Source organism: Xiphophorus couchianus, chromosome 18 (genome assembly GCF_001444195.1).
Source record: "Xiphophorus couchianus chromosome 18, X_couchianus-1.0, whole genome shotgun sequence".
Classification (NCBI taxonomy): Eukaryota; Metazoa; Chordata; class Actinopteri; order Cyprinodontiformes; family Poeciliidae; genus Xiphophorus; species Xiphophorus couchianus.
This window is the reverse complement of record NC_040245.1, coordinates 2,183,352-2,200,894: the sequence shown is the minus strand read 5'-3', so window position 1 is coordinate 2,200,894 and position 17,543 is coordinate 2,183,352. Positions and strand designations below refer to the sequence as shown.

General features: G+C 37.5%; 1 protein-coding gene across 2 annotated transcripts in view; it reads left to right on the top strand.

Moving 5' to 3' along the window:
• Positions 1 to 17,543, top strand: part of myo7aa (myosin VIIAa) — a 60,367-nt gene that overhangs the window by 16,665 nt on the left and 26,159 nt on the right. For both annotated transcript variants that reach the window (XM_028045571.1, XM_028045572.1), the window contains exons 8-18: positions 338 to 406; positions 504 to 588; positions 755 to 831; positions 1,780 to 1,899; positions 2,619 to 2,761; positions 2,985 to 3,195; positions 3,907 to 4,042; positions 4,854 to 4,960; positions 6,311 to 6,448; positions 7,230 to 7,388; positions 10,906 to 10,998. In XM_028045571.1, coding sequence (XP_027901372.1) covers positions 338 to 406; positions 504 to 588; positions 755 to 831; positions 1,780 to 1,899; positions 2,619 to 2,761; positions 2,985 to 3,195; positions 3,907 to 4,042; positions 4,854 to 4,960; positions 6,311 to 6,448; positions 7,230 to 7,388; positions 10,906 to 10,998 — 1,338 coding nt within the window. The remainder of the gene's footprint in view (positions 1 to 337; positions 407 to 503; positions 589 to 754; positions 832 to 1,779; positions 1,900 to 2,618; positions 2,762 to 2,984; positions 3,196 to 3,906; positions 4,043 to 4,853; positions 4,961 to 6,310; positions 6,449 to 7,229; positions 7,389 to 10,905; positions 10,999 to 17,543) is intronic.

The window sequence follows — 17,543 nt, the reverse complement described above, 5'->3', positions numbered from 1 at the left end:
AAATTAACTATATGACAACTGAAGTTGCTTACGAACCAAAACTTTAAAAATAATAATCACACAGTAAGTTACGTGACAAATTATGGAAGTTAAACATTTGGCTTGAACTCCTGAAGAGGCAGAAAACATTCAGTCGATTTCTTCATTGTTTTTTCTCCACTGGTTCCAAACAAAGCCAGGGAACTATCTACAGTATATCTAGTCTTTTTTCATTTCAGGAAGGATAAAAGAAAGAATTTTTGCGATGAAAACAAAACCGTACTTTACAAATTCTGTAGAGAAAAGTTTGTTTTTAACTGCAGTTTTTCTCTTTTAAGTCGTTATTGTTCCTCTGCAGGGAAAGTGTACGGTTTGTGACGGCCGAGACGATTTGAAAGAATACTCCAATATTCAGTCTGCAATGAAGGTACTCCTGCAAAGACTGAATAATTTTAATTATTTTGTAAAAATGCGCTCTCACTGACTTAAATGATTATAGCAAATATTTCTGTTTTTTATCTTAGGTGTTGATGTTCACAGAAAAGGAGAACTGGGAGATTTCAAAGCTTCTAGCTGCAATATTACACATGGGAAACCTACGATATGAAGGTAAAAATGACTCTTTGCAGTACATTTTATTATATAATGATAATCATTATTGCTTTTTTATTTAAAGGCTATTTTTACAATTATTTCCTTTTTATTTCTTTTATATTTTGCCATTTGTATGCCTTTTCATTGGCTTTTAAACTCGACACCCTGTTAAACTCGACAGCTCGTACTTATGACAACTTGGACGCCTGCGAGGTCGTCCGCTGCCCTCACCTCACCACTGCTGCCACTCTGCTGGAGGTACAAATAAAACTGGCTCACTTTTCTAAAGTGAAACTGAATTATTGTTTCTATTTTTGTCATGATGGACAAGTTAGTCTCGTTGGAAAAATATTTAAAATCTGATACTTCGGTGGTGTTGGACTTGTGATTAATTGTTGGTTAATGGTTCATGGGATTAAAATTAGTTTCAATTGATCGATAACATCAACTAAGACCTTCTTTTAAGTATTGTAGTTTGGGCGCCATCCAGCAGGGAGCGCTGCTGGTCATCCTTAAACAGAGCCAGTTGATACAGAAACAAAGATGGCGGAAGGATGTTAGTACAGGAGAGAGAATTGGCTTAAACAAAGTCCATTGAAGAATGCAAAATAGACTTTATGCAGTTTTTGAAATATAAACACTAGACAATCTCCTTAAGTTTCACCTTTAATAGCACTTCATTCAGCAGAGCTACATGACGGAGCAACGTCAACTTTACCAACCAAAAATTACTGATTTTCTCTGAAGGTTAGGATGTTTGTGGAGATTAAGAGTTTCACATATTTTATTATTTTCATATTTTATTTTTCTATTTGTGAAACTAGGAGGTTCCCACTTTGTTATAATTCATAAATATGTCTAAGTTTATTAATGTGAGAAAACCACAATTTTCTGTTTATTCAGTCAACATTTAACACAGCCGACACTATATAGTTAAAAAAAATTAATTCAACATTTTGTAAAAAATGTATCCCTTTATGTTACAGGCAGACGGTCGACTCTCTTGATACAGACAACTCAAGTTTTTAAGAAAATGGCCACTTATTAACTAATTGTTAGTCAATTGATAAGATTAACCAACTTTAAATTAACGCATTAATTAATAACTTCCATCCTTAGTTGGATATTGTAGCATTTCTCAACAACACAGATTTTTTTGATTTATTTTTAATTTTTTCACTATTTGTTTTTTATGTGTGTGTTTAGGTGGAATGCAAAGACCTGATGAACTGCCTGACCAGCAGGACGCTGATCACCAGGGGAGAGACGGTGTCCACCCCGCTCAGCATGGAGCAAGCGCTCGATGTCCGAGACGCTTTCGTCAAGGTAAAACACTCAGCCAACTTATAAATGACCAGGGTTCTTTATTATTTTATAAAATAAGAACTTGTATCTTACATCCTTTTGTGGCTTTTCTGTTAATTAGTTGAATGAACAGGATGAATCCATGTTTTGTGAATTACACAAGAATGGATTTTCACTCAATTTAACAAATTCAATAATAAACTTGCAAATACACTGTTTTAGAACAATTAACGCAGATCATAACTGCAAGATATAAGAAATGTTTCTAGCTATCAAAATTTCCTTATTGCATCTATGCCTAATCAATAAATCGATTAATCGCATGTTAAATTAAAACAAGCTCAATAATTTCCACTGGCATGACTTATTGTTTTTCTCTTTCTACCAGAAACTGGATGATAAAAGTCTCCATTCTGGTGTTTTGGTTTGAAGGACAATTTTGATTACAGAGACTTCATAATTCATTTTATTTTTGTTTCTGCTGTTTAGTATATTAATTTTGAATATTTAAAATGTCTTCTAGTTCTAGTGTTAAATGTTCATTAAAATTTTAAGTTTATTTATTTTTGAGAATGTACTTTTGCATTCTTTTGCCATTACCATTATATTAGTTGAAAATGGTCTCAAAACAACAATATTATCATTTATCGCAATAATTCTGGGACAATTTATTAGTTATCGCCACAGGCCATTTGCATTTCCAGTTAGCTTAGTGGTGCTTGTGTTTTTTGTGCTTTCAGGGCATTTATGGACGCTTGTTTGTTTGGATTGTGGAGAAGATAAATGCAGCCATTTACAAACCAACATCCTCACAACCGAAAGCGCTCAGACGCTCAATTGGACTGCTGGATATCTTCGGCTTTGAGAACTTTACCATTAACAGGTAAAAACCCAGAGACTGTCATATAGGAAGCGCTCTGTGCAGCCCACAGGTTGTTTTATCTTTAACTTTTAAGATGCAGTGAAAATACAAAAATTATCCTCCCTAAAGAGTAAAAAAAAAACTGAAATTCCTCCATATTTTTGACGTTTTATTTTTTATTTTATTTTATTTTTTAATAAAATGTGTAAATTCTCTGTTTTGCTCATCATCGTCCTTCCTGCAGCTTCGAGCAGCTGTGCATCAACTTCGCCAACGAGAACCTGCAGCAGTTCTTCGTCCGTCACGTCTTCAAGCTGGAGCAGGAGGAGTACAACCTGGAAAACATCAACTGGCTGCACATCGAGTTCACCGACAACCAGGGCGCTCTGGACATGATCGCCATCAAACCGATGAACATCATCTCGCTCATTGACGAAGAGAGCAAGTTTCCTAAGGCAAACAGCTCAGTTTAACGTCTCACTAGCTGCGTTCCCATCACAAATGTGGGCAAAACTTGATCAATATTCCGCTAACAGAAAAACATACTCTTGTTTTTTCTGTGTTTCCATGAAATAAGTTTGTCCATGCAGTCAAGTCATTAAAAAACACTTGCTGCGCCATCTTCATCAAACTTACTACTTCCTGTCTTCTTTGCGGTTTGTGCCATTAGCAACGGTGCGACAAAAGTGTTTCCATTGCAGTTTTGCTAAATAAATAAAAAAACACCTCTCCTCAGCACCAAAACTGTTTACTGGAAAACAAGAGTTGTTTTTGATATTGGCATTTTTTCATTATGGAAATTTATTTTTCGAAATGTCAAATTGCGCAATCATATGATCTATGGAAACGCAGCTGCTGATGGTGAATTAGGTTGATTTGATGAGTTCCCAGTAGCAGATCCTGTTTCAACAGGACAAAAAAAGAGTTTATTGCATGTTACTCTAATTAACATAAACCCAGATAAGTTTTTAACATTTTGTGTTATTTTCAGCTCTGTTAATGTCACCAGTTTATAAATGACCTTTTTAATTGTCATGTTCTCTGTAGGAACAGGCCGCAGTTTTTAGAAATGTGATAAAAAATTCTTCAGACTTCTCATAGATCAAACAGTCAGATTATAAATCCAGCCATCAGCTCACCTTCCCTCCTGCCTCTCTGTCCCACAGGGGACAGACGCCACGATGCTGAACAAGCTCAACTTTCAGCACAAACTCAACACAAACTACATCCCACCGAAGAACAACTACGAGACTCAGTTTGGTATTCAGCACTTTGCCGGAGTGGTTTACTATGAAACAAGAGGTGAGAGTTACTTCACACTGCAGAGATGAGACACTGAACTTTTTTTTTTTGCTCTGTGTTTGGATCTCAGTTTTGTATTTTTTGATGTCTTCACCTTTCATCTTTCAGGTAATTTTACTTTCTTATCTATCACAGCTTTTTTTCTTGTCTACTTTATTCCCCCCAACACACTTTTTGTTGCTTTTCTTCTTTTTGGTGTCCCTATGTCTTACATATCTGTCTCTGCAGAGTTTTTATTGGCTGTATCAAGCATTTGGCTCTGCTTCTTCTCTAATTTATTCTTGTATATGTGTTTTTTGCATTATGAAAGCAGAGAGAACTGTGTAACGGATTTTGCTTGAAGCACGTTTTCAAGAATGGGCTGGTAAAATAAGAATGATACGGAACAACATTTACTGATATATTTAAAATTATGTTTTTGTTTTTAAGAGAATATAAAAGTAAAAACCTAAAATGGAAAGAAAGACCTCTGTATAAATGGTGACATGTGTGACTGAAACAGTAGGAAAAAACAAACTTTAAACTTTCAGAAAGCCTTGAAAACTACAGATCAAAATCACTTGCAGGCGTTGATCTGTCTGGTAGCTTGGTAGCAAAATACTGAACAAGCAAAGACGCATGCTCAGTATAAACACAGCAAAACATGTTTAACACGTCCCCGTCGGTTCTGTCAGCTGTCTGGAATCCTGTTGGCTGAGGAACTTCAGAGCGGTTCCTAACTGCAGCGCTCATGTTGAGATCGGTCCAAGGAATCTGCGGATGTTCTCACATGTCTGAATGTTTAAACCGCATGTTTGTGTCATTCCTGCAGGTTTCCTGGAGAAAAACAGAGACACTCTGTATGGAGACATCATCCAGCTGGTTCATTCCTCCAAAAACAAGTTCATCAAGCAAATCTTCCAGGCAGATGTTGCTATGGTAACTGACACATCATTAACCTCTCTAGAAGTTATAGAAATGTATGAAATCATCCTTGGTTTTCCAAACTGTGTGTTTATTAAATAACCTCTATTGACAGAGGTAATTGTTCTCTATTGGTTAAAACCTTCAAAACTCTTCATGTAGTTAATTTATGGCAACAAAAAAACAAATAAAAGTTCATTTTCTGTTTCCATATTATTGTGGTTTCTTTCTTCTTCTGCATGCCAGAGTTTGCTCTCATGTTTCAGAATCGTGTTTCTCAGTAACTTTGCTGTTTTTTCTGTCTTCAATCTTTCTGTATGGTGGGGTCTTTGTGTGCAAACGTGCCTGTGTGCTGCTTGTTGCCAGTTTCTGTGTGGTTATCCTCCTGGTGCCACAGCGCTCACTAAGGTAACCATCTTTAAAAGGAACGCAACCAGTCACCAAACTGAAAATTTAATTTCTTTACCTCTTGCTCTATCACATCTCTTCTATTTCTGTTTTATTACCTCTTATTATAATGTTCTTCCTGAATTTTTTTTTTTTTTACATAATTACGCTCATTCATTATTTCTTTATTTCTCCAAAGCAAAATTTGCATCTTTAAATGACTATCTATTTTTATACTAATTCTTTTTCAATATCAAACTCATAAATAAAACCTAAAGACATGGTTTACTGACCTCTACTGGCCACAAAAGGCAACTACAAACATTTCTATCCTTGATTATAACAGGCAGGTAACACAGGTTTCTATTTATTATTGATTATTAGCATTTACTTACAGCCAATTGTTATTTTATTACTTTATAATAGTCATAACTGTATGCTATAAATAAATAAAATTCAACAAACGGATATTTTTTCTACTGTTAATCTTTATTTGAAGTATTTCAATTTCCATTTTCTCAGAATAAACACTTAGCTAAAGATGCTAAGCTAATAGCATTAAGATAATAATGCATTCCATTTGCTGTATAACACAATAAACCATTACTTCAATATATTTCCTCTCTAATTTCTTATCATTGCTGTATGTAGCCGGGGCATCTTGTCCCTGAAGTATGGTGCTGTAACCAAGGTCACATGCATTTTGAAGTTTTTTGCATCTAATTTTTCTACAGAAATGTTGCAGATCAACAGTGTTTTATTTTAAATCAGCATGAAGCTGCAGTATCCGCTAGCAAAATAATTATATTTAAAGACAAAAGAATTGGTTTGTGTCACAGCTCAGGAAATTTCAACTTGGCTGACCCTGACAGTTTTTCTGCTGTCCTGTGTGTGTGTGTGTGTGTGTGTGTGTGTGTGTGTGTGTGTGTGTGTGTGTGTGTGTGACTGTGTGTGTGACTGTGTGTTTGTTGTGTTTAGGGGGCAGAAACCAGGAAGCGCTCTCCCACCCTCAGCAGTCAGTTTAAAAGATCTCTGGAGCTGCTGATGAGGACTCTGAGCGTCTGCCAGCCTTTCTTCGTTCGCTGCATCAAACCCAATGAGTACAAGAAACCTATGGTGTGTATCTGCTCTTTTTCCGTTTATTAAGCTGCTTACATAACATTAGCAAGAAATTAACTGTAAACGGTAAAGTCATCACTTTGCTAATATGGGGAGGTGTGTTGATATTTTAAGCATAATCTGTAGGATGGTACGGTTTAGGTAAAGAAGGTGACCAACTTTTTTACTAATGTACGTTTCAACTTCAGCATGTGTATGTTCTTTTATTGTTTTGACAATGTACTGTTAGAAAAATACTGGAATAAAAACAATTTTATCAAAATAATCAAAGATTTTAAGGTTTTCTGTGATTGTTTGGAGAGGAAAATGAGGCATAACTTTACATAAAGTTCCTGTAAATTCTATATGTTTTAATAATAGTAAAAAAAAGACAACCTTTACATTTGGGCTGCACCGATTGCAGTTTTCTTTAAACAAAATATTACTTGCGGGTACTGATTTTTGTTTTTATTTTAATTTTTTTCTGTAAAATGTTGCTATGTTGTAACAGTGGATTATTTTTGTTAACCATCCTTTACATTTTCTGACCCTTACGGCAGATAAAATCAGTTTCACTTCTGCATCTGTCGGCTAATCGCTTTTCCCCAAAATTATAGGAATTAGGGCCGATTTCTTGGTGGACTCCTGCTTTCATAAACTTTTCACTTACAACTTACCTTTAAGACTTGCTTCGATTGATTGGACAAAATGAAAATACGATCTAGCACCTTCCTTTCTGAAAGTCGTCATTGTTGCCTGAACGTGCAGCTAACGTGTTAGCGTTGGGTGTATTTTCCAGCTGTTTGACCGGGAGCTTTGTGTGCGTCAGCTGAGGTACTCTGGTATGATGGAGACGATTCGTATTCGGCGCGCTGGATATCCCATCCGCTACACCTTTGTGGAGTTTGTAGACCGCTACCGGGTGCTGATGCCTGGAGTTAAACCAGCATATAAACAGGTAGGGCTGACATCTGTGACTGTCTGAAATAAAGCTGTACGTTTAAGCTTTTCACACACAGATTTTCTATTTGTCTTCTTTCTTTAATAAATGAAGTGTGAAAATACATCTGGACAATAAATCAATAACAATATATCACAATAGACACGTGATCAATATCAAAAGACAGATAGAATATTCAATATCTAAAATATTCACTGAACTCTGATCCAAAATCGCACAGCATTCTGAGAGATGTAGGCAGAGAAAAGGCTTTAAGCTCTCAGCCTCTCACAGCTAACTAAGCTAGGTTGGTGGAATCAACTAACTAAATCTTTGGTTACCTAGCAACAACCTGTTGAGTAACTTCCACAGCAGCAGTTTCAGGTTTCGCCTCATAACTGCTTCACAATAAAAACCAACATTGTGGAATGAAAACTATGGATCAAACAGGAAAACTCAGGCCACCAGTTTGGCAGTATTTCAGATATTTAAAACAAAACAAAAAAATCAATTATTATAGATATTAACTGATACGAAATGCTTATATCGTGATAATTTTTTCAGCCTTATCGTCAGGCTCCATGTGGAATCTGTATTTCTATGCACGAGGAAGAGCTCAGCGATACGGCTTAAAAATAAAATCTCCAATTTTTTAAAATCAGATTCGATTGTTATTTTAACAAATTTGATTGTTATTGATGCTTGTTATATTATTTATTATTTATATTCAGTCATGTTGAATCTCTTACATCACTCTTAGGTATGTATATATACAGCACATATATATATATATAAAAATTCCCTTCTCACCCACCGCGGGTGGTTCTTATCCTCTGAGCTCGGGTCCTCTACCAGAGGCCTGAGAGCTTGAGGGTTCTGCGCAGTATCTTGGCTGTGCCAAGGACTGCACATTTCTGGACTGAGATGTCTGATGTTGTTCCTGGGATCTGTTGTAGCCATTGGTCCAGTTTGGGGGTGACTGCCCCGAGGGCCCCGATGACCACAGGCACCACTGTGGTCTTCACCTTCCAGGCCCTCTCCAGTTCCTCCCTGAGGCCCTGGTATTTCTCTAGTTTCTCGTGCTCCTTTTTCCTGATGTTGCAGTCGCTTGGTATTGCTACATCTACCACAACGGCTTTCCTCTGTTGTTTATCCACTACGACAATGTCTGGTTGGTTCGCCATTACCATTTTGTCTGTCTGGATCTGGAAGTCCCACAGGATCTTAGCTCTGGCGTTCTCCGCCACCTTTGGGGGTGTTTCCCACTTTGATCTCGGGGTTTCCAGTCCATATTCTGCACAGATGTTTCTGTACACTATGCCTGCAACTTGGTTATGTCGTTCCATGTACGCTTTCCCTGCCAGTATCTTGCACCCTGCTGTTATGTGCTGGACTGTCTCAGGGGCCTCCTTGCACAACCTACACCTTGGGTCTTGTCTGGTGTGGTAGATCTGGGCCTCTATTGCTCTGGTGTTTAGGGCCTGTTCCTGGGCGGCCAGGATGAGGGCCTCTGTGCTGTCCTTGAGTCCAGCTTTTTCCAGCCATTGGTAGGATTTACTGATATCAGCCACTTGGGTTATTTGCTGGTGGTACATCCCATGTAGGGGCTTGTCCTCCCATGATGGTATCTCTGGCACCTCAACCTCCGTTCCCTGTTGTCTGAGATATTCACTGAGCACATTGTCTGTTGAGGCTTTGTCCCTGATATATTTATGGATCTTAGTTGTTTCGTCCTGGATTGTGGTTCTCACACTCACTAGTCCTCTGCCTCCTTCCTTATATATATATATTTTTTTTAACCCCTCCAGGGCGTCTTTTGTGGGCTCTAGTGTCCCTTATATGACAGTAGGCTGACAGGAAACGGGTAAGACATGCGGCAAATAACATCGGGTCCGGGAATCGAACCCGTGACGGCCGTGTTGAGGACTCTAGGCCTCCAAATGTGGGTCGTGCTGTCCCCTACGCCCCATGTATATATATTTTATAAATTTGATCTCTTATGGTACTATTTGTATTATTAATATTTAACTGGATTAATATTTATTAGCTTGTCAACTAATAAGAAATTTCCCCTCAGGATCAGTAAAGTTAAGTATATTGTATTCTGTTGTATTTCCAATTCTTAATCAACTTTTTCTCTTAAAATTTTTTTTAAATGTAAGAAAATATTTTTAAAAACAAGTTTTTTCTTTCAATCTTTTCTGTGAGTTGACCTGAATTAAGTGACAAAATAATAAACAGAAGCTGTTAAACAAGATGGTAGTTCTTTGGGTTAATATCACTCTGGAAACCCAAATGAATATATTTTTTCACGACTATCTCTTTCACATATGTGTGAGAGGCTTTATTTAATTTTCCTTTGGGAATAATAAATTATTTTAAAATTTGAAGTTGACTTGCCTGTTTATAGCCTCTGTTTTAGAAATAAAAGTAGTTTTTTGATGAGTGTAACAAATTACAGAAAAATAAACCTTTGCTTTCATGCTGCGTTAGAGACGAACTTTGTTCTCCTTGTCCTAACTGTCCTAACAGGAGACATGTTAGTGTTCTCCAGCTGCAACAGATCCACACCAGGTTTTGGAAGTTAGGCGTGGGCCATCGAGTGTTTCCTGGTGTCGGGATCCGATCCGTGTTTATCCAATGGGTTTTTCCCACAGATTCCTTTCCTGCGACTCCCTTTGTGTCCCTGTTTCTCCAACCTCCCTCTCATGCTCTGTTTAGTCAGATGCCTCCGTTTGAGCTCTGATTCTGGGATGTTTGTGTCAGTTTTGTCCTGATACCTGTGATGATTGTGATATTTTGAGTTCTGAATCAGTTTTTTTAAAGTGACATAATATCCTGAACAGGTTAGATCTACGGTCTATACAAAACATGTTCATTATATTTTTTGCACAAAATCATTCTTGGATAATAAGATTTTGATCTGATCAATTCTGCCTATTTTTAGGGCATCTTGTCACTTTAAATGCAAATAAGTTTCAGACGCACAATTATACAACCATACCTCTTTGAAAAGCAGAAGTGGAGCCTCCTGCATAACCAACAAGAATGCAGCAAGTGATTTCTTGCTGCATTCTTGTCTCAAAACTTGTCTTTTGACAAGTTTGGTCATAAAACCAGCTGACCAAACTTGCTTGAGCTCATCTTGGGTTGCTAGGTAATCATATAGTCCCCTCGCCCTGACTGTGACTTAATAATCGGAATATTTTTGAAACGGCTCTCTTTCCAGACTCCAAAAAATGATTTGGTGTTTTTTAAGCACTTGTGCTGTTTTTAGACCCAAATGAAAGAACAAAAACATGCGAAATGTGAATAAATTAAAAAACCTGATGCATTTTTATCATGTTGGTAACAAATAAAATTTATTTCATAACAGTCAGAGATCTGTAGAAATACCCGATCACTGGAGCTTTGGTTTACTGAGCACTAGCTGTATTACCTTGTGGAAAAGATTATGCTTTTGTTGAGTTCCTTCTCAGCAGAAACAGGAAGGGAGCATTTTAGAAACTAATTCCCTGTTGCTCTCCCTGGGCAGGAGGACCTGAGAGGAACCTGCCAGCGGATCGCTGAAGCCGTTCTCGGCAAAGACGACGACTGGCAGATGGGAAAAACCAAGATCTTCCTCAAGGTAACTTTCCATTAAAGGAGAAACCTGCTGCAGGATCATGTTAAAGCGGTCCAATGAAATGCAGAACCATTTATGTTCAGGTTTAGGATCCTTGAAAATGCCTTATTAATGTGTGATGTTTTAGAAATGGCAAATTTTTGTGATAAAGTGGAATCTAACGTTTGATTAAAAGCCTAAATTTGGAAAATTATATGAAATCAGATATTTTCATACACCTAATAAGAAGACAAACTTTTTTCTCACTGCCTGAAGTTAAATCAAATCAAACCTTTCTTGTTTTAGGTTAGTTGGAATTACCAAATTATTTCTGTTTCCTAAATGCCAGAAAACCTTCTGAGAACATTTTTTTAGAGATTTTGTTTCCCTTTAAACATGATTCGTTTGGATTGCTTTAATATGAAGAATATTTATTATTCCTAATGGCTTATTGATCAGTGTAATTGTAACATATTTTATACATTAAAATTGGGGCTTTTTCTTGTTAATTTAATGTTTTGTTTTCAGACCAGTCAGGTGTACAAGGGGTGTGTGAGACATTACGAAACATAAAATTTTGCTGTTTTTATTTACCTTGTCAGGATAATATCAAAGGACATTATTTTTTTTTATTTTTTTTTTCGATTCTCAATCTTTATTAAATCCTTCAACAATAAAACATACAGTGAAACCAATGTTAACAATATCACTACTGTGAAGTATACAACCTTAAGTAGTTATACAGAGAAGGATTTGAGTTTTTAACATTTTCCCCCCTGAACCCCTCCCGATCCTCCCGTACTCCCCCCACCCCAGCCAGCAGAAGGAGCTAAAGGAAAAAAAAAAAAAAAAAAAAAAAAAAAGTACAAACACACTATCTTTTATTCTGGACCAATAGTGTTTGAGCCTTTCCTCTATGGTTTTAAGAACGGTTCCCACATACTCTGATACGCCTCAATCTGACCGTTTATCTTGTAGATGAGTCGTTCGTAAGAAGCAGTTTCTAAAAGAGCTGCATACCATTCTGTATAAGTAGGGATACTTTGACCTTTCCAGTGTCTTAATATAACTCGTTTAGCCGTTGTGAGGGCTATTTTTAACCACTGTATTTTTTTTGTTCCTATTTTGACTTTATAATCAAAGAAGTTAAGAAGTGCCAGTGTAGGTGTCAACAATAGGTTGGAGTTGAGGGTGCTGTTAATTTTCCCCATGACCTCCTGCCAATAGGAAATTAGTTTCGGACACATGAGGAACATATGAAGCATGTCTCCTGAGCTTTGTTTGCATCGCCAGGAAGTATCAGAGTAACTTATTTTAGCTCTGAATAATTTAACTGGTGTCCAATATAATCGATTCGTAATTTTGAACTGTATCAGTTTGGAGCGTGCATCTCTCATGGGCTTTAACATTTGTTTGACTATTGCAGCCCACTGTTCCTCTGTGAACTGTATGTTTAACTCTGATTCCCACACCTTCTTAAGTCCTGTATTAATATTGCAAGTGTTCTCAATCAGATAGTTATAAATATGACTTACCCGTCTTGGGGAGTCTTTTACTTTGTTAAATATGGTGTATATTGGTGATTCCATGGGTATGCTTCCCTCAGGATTCTTTAATTTTGTAAGGCAGTCTCTAATTTGTAGGAACTTCCAGAAATCCTTGTGGTTTAGATTGTATAGTTCTTGAAATTGTTGAAATGACAGTAAGGTACCATTTTTGAAGAAGCAGTTTATACGGTCAATCCCTTTTATAAGCCAGCTCCTCCAAAAGATCATTTTCCCCCCTATTTTTATTTTTGGGTTATTCCACACTGAGGCTGTTCCCTGAGCGAAAGGACAGCTGTTTGCTTTTTTATGTAACTGCTGCCAAACCTTTTTAGTGTGAGTGATAATTGGATTGGATTTAACTCCATCATTTGAATGTTGGGATAGATAATCAAAAACTTTAAATGGAGCATTTATTTCACCTTCCAAGCTCACCCAGATCGGACTATTGTGGTTGTGTAACATAATGGATGTTATTTGTGCGCTTGTAAAAGCTTCCTGATAAAGTTGCATATTGGGAAGTCGTAATCCTCCGTATTCTACTTTAGTTTGGAGTTTTAGGACAGACATTTTAGGCTTTTTCCCCTCCCAGATAAAGTTGTTTATCATTTTGTCCAGGGTCTTAAATATAGAGTGTGGAATTTTGAGAGGTAATAAACTGAATAGGTAATTTAATTTTGGTGTAATAATCATTTTAATGGCTTGGACTCTACCCCATAGTGATATTTGTAGCTTGTCCCATCCCTTTAAAAGTAAACTTATCTTATTTATCACAGGTTCAAAGTTGTCCAGAATAATGTCTTCCAGGCCCGGGTTCAGCAGTATTCCTAAGTATTTAAGGTTTTTTGGTACCCACTGAAATTTCCATTTTTGTATATGGCTTTTGTAACAAAGTTTTGACAAGGGCATTACTTCGCATTTAGACCAGTTAATCTTGTATCCAGACAAATCAGAAAAATTGTTAATTAAATCCAGTAAAGGAGGTAATGATTCCTCAGGATTCGACAGCAGAAGCAGCACATCATCTGCAAATATTAACATTTTGTTGTCTATTTCACCCATTGTTATACCTTTTATTATTTTGTTTTGTCTGATGGCTTGGGCTAAGGGTTCGAGTGCAATAATAAAGAGTAGGGGCGACAATGGATCTCCCTGTTTAGTCCCGCGTTCAATTAAGAATTGATCTGATCTTGATCCATTTGTCGTTACAGTTGCTTTTGAGTCTGTGTATATCATTTTTATTATTTCTAGAAAAGAGTGTTGAAACCCAAATTTTCCAAGTGTATAGTAAAGATAGTTCCAGCTGACCCTGTCAAACGCTTTTTCCGTGTCAAGTGACAGGGCCGCTACAGGAAAATTTAAATGTTGGGCCTTCCAAATCAGATGTAGTAAACGTCTTAGACTATCAGAGGAGGTTCTGCCCTTGACGAAGCCTGTTTGGTCCGGATGTATAATTGATGTTATGACTTTATTAATCCGCAATGATAATATTTTTGTGAATAATTTTGCATCACAGCACAATAAGCTTATTGGCCTGTAGCTTGAACATTCCAGAGGGTCTTTTCCTTTCTTCGGAATGACAGTAATTAATGATTCCTTCATGGATGTGGGGAGTCGATGCGAATTGATAGCTGAATTAAAGGTTTTTAATATTTCTGTGCCCAGTTCAGATGTAAATGTTTTATAAAACTCGTTAGGAAAACCGTCCAGGCCTGGGGTTTTCCCATTGGGTGAGGTTTTAATGCATTTAACGAGTTCTTCCATAGTAATAGGCCTTTCTAGTTGTGTGGCACTCTCTTTGGACAATTTCTGAAGACTTAACCTTCCAAAAAACTCTTCTGCTGTATTTGAATCAAATTGTCCTTCTTGAGAATAAAGGTGCTTATAGAAATCTTTGAATGCTTTGTTGATTTCTTTCTGACTAGTAACTACATTCCCAGCCCCATTCTTTATCGCACTAATTTGACGCGCTGCTTGTTTGGCCTTTAATTGGCTGGCTAATAATTTATCCGCTTTATCGCCTGATTCATACCATCTCTGTTTGATCCTGAAAAGAGAGTACTCTACTTTTTTAGAAAATATTGTATTTAGCTCATATTTAGCTCTGACTAATTTATCAAAGATTGAAGGGTTAAGATTTTCCGAATATTCCCTCTCCAATTTCTTTATCTCATTTTCATATCGGTTTATATTTTGGGAGTCTTGTTTTTTGATCCGGGAGGAGTGTTGTATCAGTATTCCCCTAATATATGCTTTGAACCCATCCCAAATTGAGTTTTGGTCTGCAGTATTGTTGTTGTTTATAAAGTATTCAGTAATTAGTTCTCTGAGTTTTTTGCATAGGTCAGCATCATTTAGTAAACTGGTGTTCAACCTCCATCCCCTAGCCCTTTCATAATGAGAACCCAATTGTAGGACTAGGTCTATGGGGGCATGATCGGTTATTGCTATTGAACCAATATTACAATTCCCAACATTTTCAATGAGAGAGTGTGAGATCAGGAAATAGTCTATCCGGCTATAAACAGAGTGCCTACTTGAGAAGAAGGTATAGTCTCGCGCTGAAGGATTTAGGAGCCTCCATACATCTGATAGACCAGCATGTTTGCACAGAGTTTTAATCGCTTCCTGGGTTTTGCTGGTTCTATGAATTGATTTCCCGGATTTATCCAAAACAGGGTCTAAGACTTGATTGAAATCTCCTGCTACGATAGTAGGGAAGTCCCCAAAATCCGTAAAAATTGTCTTTAGCTGTAAGAAAAAATCTGGATCCTCTGTATTAGGGGCATATATATTGGCTATAATAATGTTTTGTCCTGAAATATTGACTAGAAGAACTATTACTCAACCCTCTTTGTCTTTATATTCTTTCTCCACCTGAATTGAGAGATGTTTAGAAAATAGAATAGACACTCCTCGTTTTTTCTGTTTGAAAGTATTATGGTAAGCTTGTCCCACCCACCTATCTTTAATTCTGTTAACATCTTTCTCTAACAAGTGTGTTTCTTGTAGCATCATCACATCTACTTTTTTCTGCTTTAGATATTTAAGTACTTTGCATCGTTTGGTGTAAGAGCCCAAACCATTAACGTTCCATGAGGATATTTTAACTATGGTCCCCATATTTTATGTTCGTTTATCAATAATAGTAACAAGACCATCATTGTGTCTTGTGCTGTGTCAGTTGTGTTTATACATATAACAAAAGAAAACACAGAAAAAGGCTGGCTGAGATGGAGGACCCCAAAAACAAAAACAAAAATTAGACACAAACAAAAGCGTCTTTTGTAAAATAACCACGCCTTATTCCTTATGACGAGCATGGAGGCCTTCAGAGTGAGCTGCCTCGGCCAATAACATAGAATAATAATAGGCATCAAGAACTTCCGCCAGAACTTTGTTAGTGCAAATGAATTAGATAAGAAGAAAAAAAAAGGGGAAAATTACCAAATAAGCTGGGCTATTTAAACTGTATGTTAAACCAATATGAGGGACATGAACACCTAGCAATTTAGATTGCCACACACTCATATTTATCGATCCAAAACACCAAATATGCGACTTAAATTGCTTACATAGCAATCGATTTTCCCCATCAGCAAAAATTCACCGAAATAACATAAATCTGACCAGATTAACGAAGTCCAGTTTCAACGTGTATAATATGATAAACATCTTAGTCTTAATAAGTTGGAGGTTATGATTAGTGATCTCAGAAAGGAGGTATTACCACTGATCATCGCAGCCTGTTCGTTCATTCACCTTCCTCTGGGGGTTGGTATTTGTCTATCATCTTCTTTGCTGCGGTGGCGTCTTCAAAGCGGAGGCGTTCCTTACCGAGGGAGACCCAAAACACTGCTGGGTACTGCGTGGTGTATTTCAGTCCCTTGGCTCTGCACATACGTCTGACCTCAAAGAATTTGTTTCTTTTTTCTTGTACTTCCCTCGTGAAGTCTGGAAAAAACTCTATCTTGTTTCCCCTCCAGTGAAAAGTTCCAACCTCTCGAGCTCTGAGTCGTATTTTCTCCTTGTCTGTGAAGCGAAGGAATCTCACCAGGATGTGTCGGGGTCCGGCTGGCGTGTTTCGTCTGTTTTCTTTTAGAGTAGCAGGTACCCTGTGAGCCCTTTCAATGACGATTTGATCCGTTCCCTGATCCTGTGGGAGTAGGGCTCGTAGTATGTCCATGACACACTCCGGTACGTTATCCCCCTTCTCCGAGAGCTCCGGGACACCCTTGATCCTTAGATTGTTTCTCTTGCTGTAGTTTTCTTGATATTGGATCCGATCTTCCAGCTGTGCAACTTTGGACTTGAGCTCAGCCGTGCTCGCAGTGAGCACCGCATTCTCATCCTCAAGTTGCGACACTCTGTTTTCCGCTTCCCCCATCCTGCCGCTGAGGCCGGCCAAGTCTGATTTCAACGAGTCCAGACAGTCTCTAATTGTGATCACGTCTGCTCCGACCTGCTGTATTTTGTCTTGGAGGTCCCGGTTCATGACGCGAATCTCGTTTAAAATCATTGAATCTGTCCCTGCATCAGCGAGCGTCTCCATGCTAGTGTTAGCATTAGCCTCGTTAGCTCGTGGGTTCGACCGGATCATTTGGTCAATTTTAGGGCCCGGTGTGCTCTTTATCCTTGAATTTTTCCCTCTGTTCATCTGTATTGCTTACCCTGTACCTCGCTCACACGGGTTAAGTCTTCTGACGGAAAGTAGCAACGTAAAACTGGCCGATATCAGCTCTGGCTCCTCAGCATGCGTTCTCTCCTCGCCGCATCGTCACCGGAAGTCCAAAGGACATTATTAACAACAATAATGAACTATATAATCGTGAATTGAAGCTGTCTTGTTTTAGTTTATTTGTATTGTTTTTTTATGCTGGAAAAGTTTGAAAACTTAACTTTAAAATAATTGAAAAGTGCTTGAATTTCACTGTGCCTGTCCCAGTTCAATTCCAATTCCAGCTCTAATTATCATAATATAAATGTATAACATTAAAACAGATAATTATTGACACTAAATAAACC